The sequence below is a fragment of the Meriones unguiculatus genome, chromosome 7, assembly GCF_030254825.1.
Source record: "Meriones unguiculatus strain TT.TT164.6M chromosome 7, Bangor_MerUng_6.1, whole genome shotgun sequence".
NCBI lineage: Eukaryota > Metazoa > Chordata > Mammalia > Rodentia > Muridae > Meriones > Meriones unguiculatus.
The window spans coordinates 108,684,361-108,699,134 of record NC_083355.1 but is presented as its reverse complement, the minus strand read 5'-3'; the positions used below and the strand labels follow the sequence as shown (position 1 = coordinate 108,699,134).

General features: G+C 54.7%; 2 protein-coding genes across 3 annotated transcripts in view; one reads left to right on the top strand and one right to left on the bottom strand.

Moving 5' to 3' along the window:
- Positions 1-8,585, top strand: part of Asb2 (ankyrin repeat and SOCS box containing 2) — a 34,634-nt gene extending 26,049 nt beyond the window's left edge. For both annotated transcript variants that reach the window (XM_021649441.2, XM_060388094.1), the window contains 3 exons: positions 4,247-4,808; positions 6,003-6,156; positions 8,026-8,585. In XM_021649441.2, coding sequence (XP_021505116.1) covers positions 4,247-4,808; positions 6,003-6,156; positions 8,026-8,162 — 853 coding nt within the window. In that variant the 3' untranslated portion in view covers positions 8,163-8,585. The remainder of the gene's footprint in view (positions 1-4,246; positions 4,809-6,002; positions 6,157-8,025) is intronic.
- Positions 8,586-12,302: 3,717 nt separating this feature from the next.
- Fam181a (family with sequence similarity 181 member A) lies at positions 12,303-14,417 on the bottom strand. Its single transcript, XM_021649437.2, has 2 exons — positions 14,267-14,417; positions 12,303-13,571 (listed from the first exon to the last, which is right to left on the bottom strand). Exon 2 carries the CDS (start codon positions 13,485-13,487, stop codon positions 12,609-12,611), a length of 879 nt encoding a protein of 292 aa, XP_021505112.1. The 5' UTR covers positions 13,488-13,571; positions 14,267-14,417; the 3' UTR covers positions 12,303-12,608.
- Between the last annotated feature and the right edge of the window lie 357 nt (positions 14,418-14,774).

The window sequence follows — 14,774 nt, the reverse complement described above, 5'->3', positions numbered from 1 at the left end:
CCTTCCTGTAAGGGCTTGTAATGACCTTCCTGTAAGCCATTTGCATACACAACCAATTTCCTGAGTGCTGCCCAGTGAAGGGTTAAAGTTAGATTCCCAGCAGCCCCTGCCACCTGGCTGGGCCACTGCTCTTTGCTCACACCCTGGGCATGTGGCATTAGAGGCCCTCCCCATGCTGGCCTCCCACAGGCTGAGCAGGGATTTAATGTGACATTCCATAGGCATTCAGCCACCTGCCAAAACACTCTGCCTACCCAGGGCCTGGAGTGAAGTGCTTGGAGCCTGAGGCCATTTGCCAGATGCGCCTGCTCTTCAACACAGGGTGTGAGTGTGTGTGTGTGTGTGCGCGTGTGTGTGTGCGTGCGTGCGTGTGTGTGTGTGTGTGTGTGTGTGTGTGTGTGTGTGTGTAGGGGAGGAGGTGTTGGGGCATGGCTGACAGAGGAGCTAGCATCCCCATCCCTTAGGCTTATTTTCCAGTTCGATCTCCAGTGTAGCACAGGGGCCAGCAGAACAGGTAGACACCCAAAGACCTGGTGAGCTGGACCAGAATGTGGCCAAGGGTTCTGAAAGCATGTGCAGCCTGATCCAAGCCCCTCCATGGACCAGCTAATGGCATCGGTCTGGCCTGGGGCAGGGTGCCAGGGTTTCCACATGGTGCCTGAGTGAGTTTCAGGAACTTAGCACCTCTCTTGTGGGCAACAGAAAACACAGGCTTGGACTTCGGAGTTCGTGTCTGACCCACTGCATGGTTCAGTGTGTTGGTAGCAGTGGCGGCTAGTCCCTGTGGGACAGGGTGAACGCTAACAAGGGTCAGGCTACCATGACCTCTTGACTAAGGTCTCCTTTGGCTTGGGGCAGCAGGGCAGGGGCCGCTGTCACTGTGCTCAGGACCCAGACTTCTAACTGCCTTCCAATGGCTTAATGTGTGCTGATCTGACTAAGGTGTGAGATGGTAGCCTCAAAAGCAGGCTTGGCAAATGAGACAGCGAGGTTTGCATACCTTGGCATATGAAGGATTAACGAGACAAAAAAAATTCTCAGCTTGCAGGGTCACTTTTGAATTAAATGAGGTGACTGTGAGGAGCCCTTTAAAGGACACTTGGTGCGCACTCTTTGGTGACAAGCGACGTAGTCTTGACTCTGAGGATGAGGTGTTCCTAGCATCAGGTCCTCAGTGAAGGGTAGCTGTAGGTATCGTTGTCGTCATCACTAGTATAACTCAGAGTAATCCGTTCTGTTTCAGAGGGGTTAGTAGCAGGCCTGAGTTGGCCCCGCATTAAGCCAGCAGCTGTCACCAGGTCCAGGTGGCTCTGAACCCTGGTGGCTCCTCACTGCCTGTGCTGTCCCCCAACATCCCTCTGTCCCCATTCTAAATGACCGCTAGCTTGAATACCTCCTCACTGCTCCTGGGCTGGGTTAAGGCAAGGCATCACACCCAGGTCATGCAGCATGGCATGACTGCGCGCTTCGGGAACTAGAGCCTTCACCGGGATCCCAGCTCTAGGGCAAGGAGCGTGGGGTTTCAGTGAGGGGACCTGAATTTAGGTCCAAAGGCAGAGGCATCCTGTGATATCTTCCCAGATGCTGCACGGGGCGTCCCGGGACCAGTCCTGGGCTAGATCTGTTTGGCTTTCTGAGAGCAGTCAGCTAATCCCAGCCTATTTTATAAAGTCATCTGCCGTTGTCCCACAGAAATGGCCTGGTAGAAAAGAGCCACCTGCACAGTGGGTTGTCCGCCCAGGCACTCTCCATGGCCGGAAGTGGGGGACCTAAGCCAGGCACGGTGGCATACTCCTGTAATGTCAGCACCTGGGAGGTAGAGGCTGGACGACCAGAAGTTCAAGGTCCTTCATGACTACATATCAGTTTGAGGCCATGTCTCAAAAACAATTAATTAATTAAAAAGGGGTGGGGCACCATGGAAGGCCTGGCCCTAGGTAGCCAGCACCTCCACTCTGCCCTGGCTTGCTGCCTATTTTTATTCAGACTCACTTGCTTTCCTACTCCAATCCCAGGCCTCTGTTTCACCCTCCATAAAATGGCAGCACTGCCCCGATGTCTTTCAGATCTGGCCAGCACAGCATACTAACCCTCGATGGCTAAGTCCTAGAGAAGTAAGCAGTGATCTGATGACGCCCTGAGTTGCCGACTCTATGCTTCTGGGACTCAGGGTAGAGACTGTCAAGTTCCCACATTTCCGTCCCTTTCCCTGGCCTGGCCAGGGAATCATTGGAGACCAGCTGCGGCCTGCAGAGACTCCAGCCCATGGGCTAGCCGCCCAGCCCTCCCCGTCCCTGTTCTTTCCCGTGCTTGGGCGCGTCACGGCTGTTACCCTGCATTTGTTGGTCATGGCGGTGGTCCAGGGGCCCCAGCCCTGCCTTTGACCAGCACCTCTGAAGAGGAGGTCAAGCCCCCGGAGCCTGCACAAATAGAAATTAGGAGGCAATTAGCTCCCCTGGGTGTGTGAATTTCCTTTTGAGGATTCAGAGGCAGATCTTAGCCAAACTCAGCATCACTGCTGACAATAATGCTGTCCTCAGAGGAGATCCCAGCAGGACGTCACTGGCATCCCAATTCCAGGAAGCCAGAAGCAAGGAGAATGCCAGGAATCAAGAGACATGGGAACTGGCCTGGTGGCACCTGCTTTCCCCTCTGCCTTTCCCCCCATGGCCACGACCTTAGAGTCCCACAGGAGGCTGTGAGGTCACCTGTCAACAGGGCTTGGATGGATTAGGGGTTGAAATCAACAGTGCAAGTGCTTGTTCTAGAAGGTGGCAGGAATCCAGGGGATGAGAGCCAAGATGAGGAGTTCTGGGGTCAAGAGCTGAGATGAAGGGTCCTGGGGTTAAAGCCCTAGAGTTATTCTGATTTGTCACTGATTTTCTGAGCCATGTCTGTTAAAAAGATAGATGCAGCTCTCTCTGGGTACGCCAAAGGACTACAGTGAGGGTAAAATGGGCCAGGCAAGTTAACACACTGTGAAAATCGCAAAACCGCATGGCCTATCAGCTGTCATCCTGATTGCTACACCAGAAGTAGGACACTAGTTAAGAGTGTGGCCTAAAGGATCAGACAATCTCAATCCAAATCTCAGCGTTCTCACTTCCAGGCTGTGTATCTTTTTCTGGGCCTCCTCATCTGTAACAGGAGTACAATCTCAAAGGGTCCCTGGGAGAATTCTGAAGATCAATAGGTGGGATGCTGAGATCAGTGCCCAGTCCGGCAGTCAGGAGCCAGTGTGGTGGGAGCTCTGGCCTCAGCAGCGGCTGGTCAAGCTCTCCATGTCAAAAGTGGGCAGAGGGGCTGGGGAAGCTGGTACATTCAGTGCTCAGGAGAAACATTCATTCAGGATGTCAGAAACACATTCAGGAGAAACTGCCATCTTGTGGGAGAAGAGAGAAGGCACCGTATGGACACAGTGGACTAATGGGGCTGGGGCGGGAGTGGTTGGGACAAGTTTCCCCCTTCCTGGCTCCATGCCTCCCCTCTCCATGCCTAGAGGTTCCACCAGCTAACAGGGCAGCAGGATAGGCAGGAAAGGGTCCCGGAGTGTCCCTCCCAGCATGTTTCTTAGCCGCCCTAAGCCTCAGTTGTTCTCATCTGCAGTGTGGAAGCAACAGGACATGCTTCTGGGGTTCTCATACAGATAAAAGTGAGTTGCCAGTGTTTCCTTCCCACACAGGCTCTTTCCACACTGGCTCCAGCTTTCAGCACCCAACTCTATCTGCTACCTCCTGCAGAGAGTAGACTGGGTCTTCACTGGGTGTGAGGGCCTTCTGGCCACTTCCTCCAGTTTTCTGAGAGCTGCAGTCTTTATTAGTAGTGGGTTAGTGGTTTGTCTGCATGTCCGTCCACGTACCACGGGTATGCTTGTGCCAGTGGTCACCGGAGGAGGGCTTCAGTCCTCTGGAACCTCAGTGACAAACTCTGGAAGTTGTGGGCCGCCCTGTGGGTTCTGGGACTCCAATTGGGCCCTCTGGAGGATCATCCAGAGCTCTTGACCTCTGAGCCATCTCTCCACCCCAAGCATCTTTTATTTAGGCTGGAATTTGTCCATGTGAGATGCTTGAAGCCATACTCCATCTGGCTGAGATTTTTCAGAACTCACTGGCCAGCTGCAACCTTTTCTGGCTAGGGGAAAAGAGGGCTGCTAAGCACGACCGGTCCCTCGGCACCCCCTGCTGGCCGGATTGTGCACGTGCGTGCCGCCTCCTGACCCGCGCGTGCCTGTCCCATCCTCCCGCAGGATAGTGCAAATGCTGCTGCCCGTGACCAGCCGCACTCGCGTGCGCCGCAGCGGCATCAGCCCTCTGCACCTGGCGGCCGAGCGCAACCACGACGCGGTGCTGGAGGCGCTGCTGGCCGCGCGCTTCGACGTGAACGCGCCCCTGGCGCCGGAGCGCGCGCGCCTCTACGAGGACCGCCGCACCTCCGCGCTCTACTTCGCCGTGGTCAACAACAACGTGTACGCCACCGAGCTGCTGCTGCTGGCCGGCGCTGACCCCAACCGCGACGTCATCAGCCCTCTGCTCGTGGCCATCCGCCACGGCTGCCTGCGCACCATGCAGCTGCTGTTGGACCACGGCGCCAACATCGACGCCTACATCGCCACGCACCCCACCGCCTTCCCCGCCACCATCATGTTTGCCATGAAGTGCCTGTCGCTGCTCAAGTTCCTCATGGACCTCGGCTGCGATGGCGAGCCTTGCTTTTCCTGCCTGTACGGCAACGGGCCGCACCCGCCCGCCCCTCGATCCAGCCGTTTCCACGACGCACCCGTGGATGACAAGGCACCCAGCGTGGTGCAGGTGCATGGAGGGAGGGGGGCCGGCGGGTGTCAGGGAAGGCAGGGCAGGGTGAACCGTCCTTTGTGATGGCTTAGGAGGGTAGGTCGGCTGGTGGAGAGTGGAATGAACCCATCGGAATGAACCCGACAGACTCCGTGGCCCCTGCCTGTGATGCAATCCTCATTTCCATTTGGGGCCCTTTAAGGAACCCACAGCGTGATAAAAGATTGGCTGTGGAGGAGGAAACTTTGAAAAGCTCCAGGGCCAGTCACCTGTAGCAAAAACAAAAACAAACAAACAAACAAACAAACAAACAAACAAAACAAACCTCAGTGGACAGAAAGGGAACTGCAGAGCAGGCTGGGTGTAAAATCAAGAGAAGTTCCTAGGATGCAGGACAGCCAGGTACGTGATGCCTGTAAGATCCTGGTACCTAAGAGACAGCGCAGAAGATTGCAAGTTTGAGGCTAGCCAGGGCTACAGAGAAAGTTACAGGTCATTGCTAACAGCTTAGCGAGAACCTGTCTCGAGATTAAAAAAAAAAAAAAAAGCAAAAGAGAGCCTGGAGAGATGGCTCAGCAGTTGAGAGCATGTGTTGCTCTTTGCAGAGAGGACTGGAGTTGGGTTCTCAGGGAGCATCTCTCAACCACCTGTAACTCCAGCTCCAAGGGAATCCCCTGCCCCTGGCCTGCATATATTCACACACATACATATACAGATAATGAAAAAATAAACTAACTTAAAAAATAAAGTATGAGATAGGCCAGGGATTGGCTCAGCCGTAGAGCACATGGTGCCATAGTTCAGCCTCAGTACTAAAAGAGAGAGAGGGGGAGAAGAAATTAATAGTCAGCATTTAAACTGTAAATGAAGCTAGAGACAAGAAACCAGAGACACTTCCCTGCTAAGGGTCATTTCTGTGGCTAACGACCAGCGTGCAAGGCTAGCTCCTGTGTACAAAGGAGTTTATGTTCTTAAAAACGCCTTGGAGTGGGTGTCATGTGTCCAACTTGTAGACAAGGAAATTGAAGCACAGGGAAGTGATGGGAACCAATGATGGGAACTTTTCCATCTTGCATGTCGGGCAGTAGATGCCAGTACCACGAGGCCCATGCTGAGGGGAGGGGTTTGTAGAGTGAAGTGTGTCAGGTCTTAGGTGCCTGCCCCACCACCTCTCTGACCTCACCTGAAAGAGTGCTGTGCTCTTTTTTTCAGTTCTGTGAGTTCCTGTCGGCCCCGGAAGTGAGCCGCTGGGCGGGGCCCATCATCGACGTCCTTCTGGACTACGTTGGCAACGTGCAGCTATGCTCCCGCCTGAAGGAGCACATTGACAGCTATGAGGACTGGGCCGTCATCAAGGAGAAGGCAGGTAGGGCTGTTGCTGCTGCTACCGGGTGTCGTCTGCCTCAGGCACCCAGACCTCAGGCAACGTGACCCATACCAGCACAGGCCCTGCTCTGCAGTGTTCGCCCAATGTGCTGGTCGCTCCTGGCATGATAGAGGCATCGGGCCTCAGAGAGATGGTGTCACCTGGGTCAAAGCCACATAGCTAGGTAGTAGCAGCCAGGAGACCAGCCCAGGTCTGACAACGTGGTAGTTCCTACCCCTGACATAATTCTGGTACCTGAGGGAGCAATTGATCTACTGCCTGCATTTCGGGGTTGCTCCCATATTGGGAGGCAGAATGGCAGGAGGAGGAGTGGATGGATGGTGACCTAGCATATCTGCATCTGGAACCTGTTCATGCAGTACCCAGACCTCACCCAGAGGACAGCTCCTGACTCCACAGGGCTGTGACAACCTGGAGTTTGCATTCCCACCAGGTTTCCCGCACACCGGAACCGATGCCTAACAGGTCACCTGAGAAGCCTTTGTAGGGACACTCAGGGTGGCTGCGAGATGGCCTCTGAGCCCTGAACAGAAAAAGAAGGCAGGGTCCAAACCCTTCCAGCACTCAGATGACGGGGCGTGGCTAGCTTGGGTACAGCAGGCTAGACCTGGTCTGTCAGGCAGGTAACACAGAGACTGGCCTGAAGCATCATCATGCCGACAAGGCTGCTCTCGTCCTTGTCCCCCATAGGACCCTAACTCTGATGTGCCTAATTCCTCCTCGATCCCAGCCACTCCCTTGAGCCCTTAGCCACCACAGGATCGTCCCCTGCCACAGATCTGGGCGGACATCTCTCGGTCATTGCCTTTGACAGTGGCAGGGAACAGGTGTCACCTGCCTGCCTCCCACTCAGCCACTGCTGTGTATATGCCATAACCTGTCACTAACCCGTCATCCATAGAACCACTGGCTGCTGCTCTAGTCCCTGGCCACTAGAGGGTAGAGTGGTCCACACCCAGATATGGGCCTCTTCTGTCCTTGCTCTTGCTTTCCTTAGAGAGGGGTCATCTCTCACAACTAGACCCCACCCCAGGGATAAAATAGGGCAGCAAGCACTTGTGAACAGAAGACGCACAGTTCTGAGGCCTTTGTTTCCTTGAAGCAGTGTTCTCCCTCTTCCTAACGCTGCTACCCTTTGCTAGAGTTCCTCATGTTGTGATGACACCCAGCCACAAAATTATTTCATTGCAGGCATAAATGAATGGCATGTTTTAGTTTAACAAACTACTCCCCTGTGCCCAAATAAATCACCCAATTACCAGATGCACCCTTCTGCCCCTCTTTACCTCCCAAGTTAGCAAACACCATAGCATAAGACACTCCAGGAGTGTCTGGGAGCACCCAAGTAGGAGTCTACAACCTGCGGCAAGTTCCCCATGGCAAACACCTTTACCCACCAAGCACCTGCTGCCAGGCTCTGCCCACTTCATCTGGCTTCCCAGGGACAGCAGCGGGCCCAAACAGTTCTAGGCATGGGAGGTCCCGAGAGGTCAAATTCTGACCAATCTGTTGAGGCTGTCTGGGGGGAGGGAGGGCTCAGGCTGTGTGTGACAAGAAGACTCAAAAGACAGAGGGATGTAATCACGGGTCCCAGGAACATCCTGGGCAAGGTGGGTAGCCTTACTGGGAAGGGGATGTGGCATTTACCCTGACCACCTTGGGTTGTGCAGATCCACGCAGGTTGGAAGTATGAAGAAGGCTCTTTGCCGGTCCCAGCTTTGGGGACCAAAGTTTCCAGCAGTAAGCACCCCTCTGGGACTCAGCCATGTCACTGACCAAACTCACAGGCCACACCCCTTGCTCAGTGCAAGTGACAAGTGTGCATCTCACATTTTCTTCTTTTCCTAGAACCTCCGAGACCTCTGGTTCACCTCTGCCGTCTGCGGGTTCGGAAGGCCATAGGAAAATACCGGATAAAACTCCTAGACACACTGCCGCTCCCGGGCAGGCTAATCAGATACCTGAAATATGAGAACACACAGTAGCAGGCCTGGAGAGGAGACTTCAGACTGGCACTTCAGACTGTTTCCATGACACCCCAGCTGGCCTGTATCCAAGAGCACCTGGGGTCAGAATGAGGCTGCAGAGTATGGTCTTGCTGGGTCTCTGTACTAGAGCTTCCATTCAAAGCGAGAGCCGGATGTGTGGAGTAGGCGAGGAACCTCCCGTTTCAGACTGTTGAATGGATCACGGACCTGCTCTGCCGCTGCGAATAGCCAGAGACCTTCAACCTGGGGCTAAGGCAGAGCTGGTCTGGGAAAGACAGCCCAGGCAGGAAGCCTAGGCTTCAGTTGGAGAACTTGTGGAATGACTTCACCTGTGAATCTTACTGGACTCTGAGCTTTCAGGCTGGGAGGGGACCCTCAGCCTGAGTCTTCATCGAGTACAATAAATGTTGAGTACAAATATTCTGCCCTAAAATGTCCCTCCCTTTATACTCCCCAAGCCGGGGGCTCTTAGCCCTGTTCCTGGCAGTAGTAGGGGCTAGGCAAGGGGTAGGCACAGGGCATGCAGACCTCTGAACGTGTCACCTTTGCTGGGCCCTAAAAGATGCCTGAGGGTGTGTCCTTCAGGACCCAGTTGGATTTCTTCTACTGGTTTAATCACCGTGGACACCAGATCTTCCTTCACTAGCATGGGGCTTATGCTTACAAGTCCCCTTGATACCTGGGGTCGTCTTTCTCATTTCCTGACCTTCCTTCTCACTCCTCTTTTGCTACAGAAGTTGAAATAGTAAGAAAAGCAATCCGGAGCTGGCGAGATGGCTAGGACAAGTAGAGAATCTTTGGCCACAGTGTCCTATGGGACAGGCAAGGCAGAGGCAGGTCTCCTATTTGCAGGTGGTACAGGTGAGCGCCAAGGCTCAGCACTGCCATCACCCTTATTCGAGGGTCTTCAGGACCCAGAAGCCGAGACCCAGAACACCCTGTTTTCTTGGGAGTTGCACTGGTTCTTCAGTGTTCTCCCTGCATGGCAGTGAAACTTTCTCCTGGGCCAGGTCGATCTTCATCACCAACAAAGTGGGCCTCCTTGATGACAGCCTGCACCTAACCTAGCCTCTGTCTCCAAGGGTCTTCGGTGAGGTCAAGAGTAGTTTCTGACCTTTCAGAATGTAAGCAGATGGGCGGCAGAGCAGTGATGACTCAGGCCTGCTCTGGCTTTCTCTTCTGGGACTCAGTTTGTCTGTACAGTGGACTGGAGGGTTCCTGGTGGCCTTGCTGCCTTGGCATCCCTAGTTTTCATGAATAGACCCTATTCTGCAAGAAGAGGAGGAGGAGGATCAGGAAAGGTGGGGGGGAGGTCTCCTAGGCTCAGAGGGAGCTCAGCAGCATCATGTCCACACCCTCAAGGTCTGGGGATATGGAGATTGAGGAGGGGAAGGGACTTGCCTGAGCCTACATGGCAAAGTCCCTGTGGGGTTGCTTTGCGCTTGGCTCCCATCCCTTGTTGTTTTGTTGGAGGAAGTCTAGAGGGAAGCTTGTATCCTTTCTCCTAGAGATGCTTAGCCTCAAAGCGTGCAGAAGAAGCTGCTAAGTGGGGTTCGTCTCAGGGTTTAACCAGGAAGCAAAGCATTCAGAAGGGTGGTTGGGGCTTAGCTAAGGCACTACTAGCTCATTAGTCTATGAGCTGTTGGGAATACAGACGGGCCCGTGGGCTGTGGTACTGCAAGGCCCCATTCAGCCTAGACGGCAGCTACCCATCCTCCTGCCTGAGCCACACACATTGGGCCTTGTGGCTGCCTGTGGAAGTAGAGGGGTGGGAGTGGAGCTCAGCTAACACACTTGGCAGTTACCGTCTGACAGCAGGTATGCTATCAGACACCCTGGCCTGGACATGGCCAAATACCACCTTGAGCTTCCATACATCTCTACCTCTGTCTGCTCACAGCCCAGAGGCTAAGTGTGGCCTGAGGCCTGCTCAGTGGGCCAGTGCGTGGAGGGTTTGTGGGGGTGTGTAACTCCAGACTCCACTGTGTCATCAAGCTCAGGAAGGGCGCCTGCCTTAGAGATGTCACATAGTATCACAAACAGCATTTGGCGGGGTGTGGGGGGGGTGAGTCTGGCCCCGGTTGCAGTGCATGGGCATGAGAATGCCATGGTGGTAAGAACAGGACACTGAACAATGTAGGGGGTTCCCCCGACTGGCTTTGGGTTCTACTTGTAGCCACACCAACACAACTTGATCTTCCTCCTCTTTTTTTGCTTCCTCCCTGCTATTCATTTATCTTGTAGTGATGGAAACCACACCTGTGGCTTTGTGCATGGTAACCAGGCACTTACCCTACCACCCCTGCACTACAGTTTCAGCTCCTACCTGGCCTTTTGGGTGTGTGTGTTTGGTTTCCTACCTGGCCTTTTTGGTTGCATGTGTGTGTGTGTGTGTGTGTGTGTGTGTGTGTGTGTGTTTGGTTTCTTGAGGAGCCCCCGAGGGTGTCAAATTACAGACAGCTGTAAGTCTTCTACTGCAGCTGCTGGAAATCAAGTGGTCATAACTACCGAGCCATCACTCCAGTCCTGCTTTCTGCTTTTAAATGAATCCTTCTGCATTTTGAAGGAAGGGGTCTGCAGGAACCCCTGGGGAAGCTGAGCCTCAGCAGGAAAAGGCTGGTATAAAACCAGGAGGACCCAGCCAGGGCAGGACTCAGCAGCACCTGAGAATATGTGACTCTGAAGGGTTGCTCCTGCTCCAGCAGTGGGGTGTTGGGTGAGGTGGAGTGACCAAGGCACCCACAGCAGTGGGCAGCTTGATCTATGACTATTTCTAATCCGCCAGCATGAAGGACCTCTAGTTGCCTAAGCGGAGGAGACAACTTTATGTAAGAAGGGAGATCAGACTTTCCATCTATGAACAGCCATGTGGCCAGTCTCACTTTTGGGGGGAGGAAATTTCAGCACAGACAAGTAGCTCGGGCAGTAGGTGGTGGGACTGGAGGGCTGAGCTCCCTGCTGCACAGTCTGGAGGAGGCGGAGAACCATTGCTGTGATGATGGGGTAAGAGAGGGCGCACAGCTGCTCCTGAGCCCTCAGTGCTCTCTGAGACCCAGTGTTGGCTAAAGATCTGCTCCTCCTGCATGCCAGACTTAGGACAACTCTGTGTCGTGTCAGCATCTGCTACTCTGAAACCTCTTGATGTCTTTGGACGGAAAGCTCCAGAATACTGCCATCATCTCCCTGGCCAACTGCCCCTGCCGGTTGACTCCCTGGTTCTGGTGGGTCTTGGGGTTGGGGGGAAGTAGGCTAGAACTGAAGGTCCATGTGCAGCCTCTAATCCTGGAGGCGGAGTTAGTAAAGGAGGCGGGTCGTGAAGGAGATGGACGTGCAGGAGAGACCAGTTCAACTGATGCAATCTTCTACGTGGGGATCAGGGGCTTGGATAGCACCAGGCTTGGTTGTGAAGACCATGGTGTAAAACACCGTGTAGCCCAGCTGCATAGAGCGTGCCTAGACCAATGCTGCTCTGGAAGCCATCGACCCCAGCAGCAGGAAGCCATCTACCCCAGCAGCTTAGCTCTCTGAGGACATTCAGGGAAAGCCCCTGGTCCTTACCCTCAGCACACACTTCTATCCAGCCACAGGCAGAGCTCCCCACCTTTCATTGGCATGTGGCTGAGAGCAATCAGAAGAATGCGACTGAGTTAGTTACAGTCTGTGGCTTCTGGGTTTGGGTTTTATCTGTTTTATTTTGGTCCACTGTGGACCTATAATCAGTGCTCATGCTTCAAAGGAACAGTTTGGTCAAACCACCTGTTTCGGTCACGAGAAACTGAAATCCCATTTGTCCTGGTTTTTCTCTGACAAGCATCGCACATAGCTGCTGTGGCACAGCCTAAGGTGTCACACAGGCACACCAAAATTGTAGATCTGCCTCCCCGGGCCAGAGCACAACGAGCCATGGGGATCCAGACCTTCCCCAAAACCTCCTTCATCAGACGGCTGGACTGAGCATCCTCCCCCTCACTTCTTTCCTCTGAGCTGAGCATCCATCTCTAGGCATGTCAGAGGCTTCAGGCTACTCCCTACCTGTAGCCATCCTCCATCTCGAGCCTGCATCTGGAACTATCCCACTTCACAACACCCAAGAGATGGAAACTGCAAAAGAAATTTTTATTTTTTTTTAAACTTTCTCAATATTTACAAAGAACAAAAAGAACAAGTGAGATTGCCCCCCGGCTTCCCAGAGATGGCAGCTGAACAGGTGTGTAATGGGCAGCCATCAGACTTGGGTCCCACTGCCCGTGGCCTGCACAGGGTCAGGAGACAGCTCTCCTGTGGAGAGGCTTTCCTGTGCCTGGCCCCACAGGCTGCAAGATCCAGATAGGAGTCCCCTCCCTGAGGCAGCCTGGCTGGACCCCTGCCCAGCTCCCTTCTCCCATGGAGAGCTTGTCAGAGATCTCATCCTGCAGGCCTTAAGAGGGGGCTGAGGCTGTCCAGCTAGAGGTAGCCGAAGACATTGAAGATGGGTGGAGGCATGGCTGGCTTAGTGGGGATCGGCTTCAGAACCACGGGTCTGTACACTTTTGGCCCTGGGCTGTCCACATCCTTGCAAAAGTGGGCCAGCTCCACAGGTGAGGTGGGGCTTTTCCTCCACAAGCCCAGACCGGGCACCGGGCCTTGAGGCAGGACCCCTGGAAGACTGGGGAAGACTGGCTGTCCATGGTACTGGAAAGGGCAGTAGCTCCAAGCATCAAGGCTGCCTACCAGGGATACCCCAGCCATCTTGAGTGGCTCTGTGTCAGCTAGTACCCTTGGGGACATGGGCAATGGAGCAGTCTCAGGCCCCAGGGACTCCAGACCCTTGCAATTTTTCTTATTCTCATACAGAGATGCCTCCCTGGGGGCCAGGCCCACCTCCAGCCCCATTGGGTAGCTGAGGGTGGGCCTCGGTTCCTCCCAGAAGGAAGCAGGCAGCTGTCTCTTCCTCATGGGCACCTGGCCAGGTCTAGCAGCCTCTGGATTCAGGCCCCGGAAGCTCTGCTCTTTAGAAAGGCACTCCTCCCCGAAGGGGGTCCCCAAGGCCTTCTCCGCATGGTTCCCACCCCCGCCAGGGCTGGATTCTGGACAGGCATGGAGGGGCAGCTGACCAGGCCTCTCTTCAGGGCCCCGTTGCAGGTGGGGCTCTGCCACCCTGCCAGGCAGACCCCTGGGGAGCCGCGAGTACTTCTGAGAGAAGCGCTTGAGTTGCTTCTGCAGGTACTTGCGATGGTCCACAGAGCGGCGACAGGGTGCGGACTTGTCCAGGGCCGCCTTGATGTCACTGGACGCCAGGTTTACAAAATTCAGAAGCATCTTCACATCACTGTCAGCTGCCATCACCACGGGCACCGTGTGGGGCTTTCCATGAAGAACGTGGGCTCTGCTGGGGGCTGGCAGCTCAGAGGAGAGCGCAGGGCAGACCTAGGGAACACAAGAGGCAGCTGGAGTCTCTCCAGGGCAGTTACACCTCCCCAGGGCCACAAGGACTGAATGCAAAAGCTCTTTACCCAGGCACCCTTCTGTCTCAAACAGAGAATCCACAATAGGACTGGAAAGTCGCTCAGCATTTCCTGACTGTCTGAGATGAGACAGGTGCCAACTGTTTCATTTAGTCTTCTGTTGCCCTCTTCTGGAAGTTGAGGCTCAGGAAAAGCAAGCAGGGTGTTCAAAGCCACCCAGCTACAAGCAGCATTGCTGGGGCTGCGTTCTCAGTTGGTCTCATCTCCCACATACTGTGAGGCCAACGTGCACAACTCACTATTCAAGTTTTTATTTTCAAAGCCAAAGAAATTCTCTAAAGAAGGCCAGGCCCCCTTCCCCCTCCCTGGTGGTGGCCTCCCCCTCCCACCACTCCGCCCCCTCTGAAGTCCCCACGCTCCACCCCCAGTTCTCACACGGGGCCAGGCAGGATCCCTGTCTAGCACTTAATCTAGACCTGCCTTCAAGGCTCATCTCAGACTGCCTGCAGCAGGGACTCCCCTGTAGAAGCATCTGCAGCAATTTCATGCCTCCTGGGCCACCACCCACAGTACTGTGACCCTCCCCCCAAGGCTCTAGCCCACTCACACCCTGCCCTCCACCCGGCCTGGCCAAACCACTCGGGACTCCACACTGACCGAAGATGCAGGCCAGGGCCCCCGCCAATGTGGCCTGCAGGTTCCCCACCGTAGACCCAGGCAAGCCCGGCAAGCTGGAGTGCAGTGAGCTCCGTGCAGGGTGAGAAGCTTGTGCAGCCCTTGAGTGGGCTGAATGGAGGACAAGTCCGGAGCTGGGGGGCCCTCAGGCCAATCAGGAGCGCCTCTCCAGATACAAAGCATCCCAATCAGGCGGCGGAGCCCCGGTCCCACATTCTTTGCCGTCACAAATTGTCACCATGGGGACCATCACAAAAAAAGACAGCTCCCAAATGCAATCATTTCCCGGTAAATTTCTACCCTTCAGCCCCACTTTCCCCAGCCTTCACCCCCTCCTCCCCTTGACCTCGGTACCCCGGCTTCTTGAGGGAGTGAGGTGTGTGTGTGTGCAAAAATGTTCAGGATCAAGAAGGGCTGGATGCAGTGGAGACAGGCACCCAACCTTCCCCAGATACTCCAGGCCTCCAGCTGCCATGCTCCAGTGCGGACA

What these genes read in the sequence shown, in the direction of transcription:
- Fam181a (XM_021649437.2), bottom strand. Translation starts at nt 13,487, where the DNA reads ATGGCAGCTGACAGTGATGTGAAGATGCTTCTGAATTTTGTAAACCTG.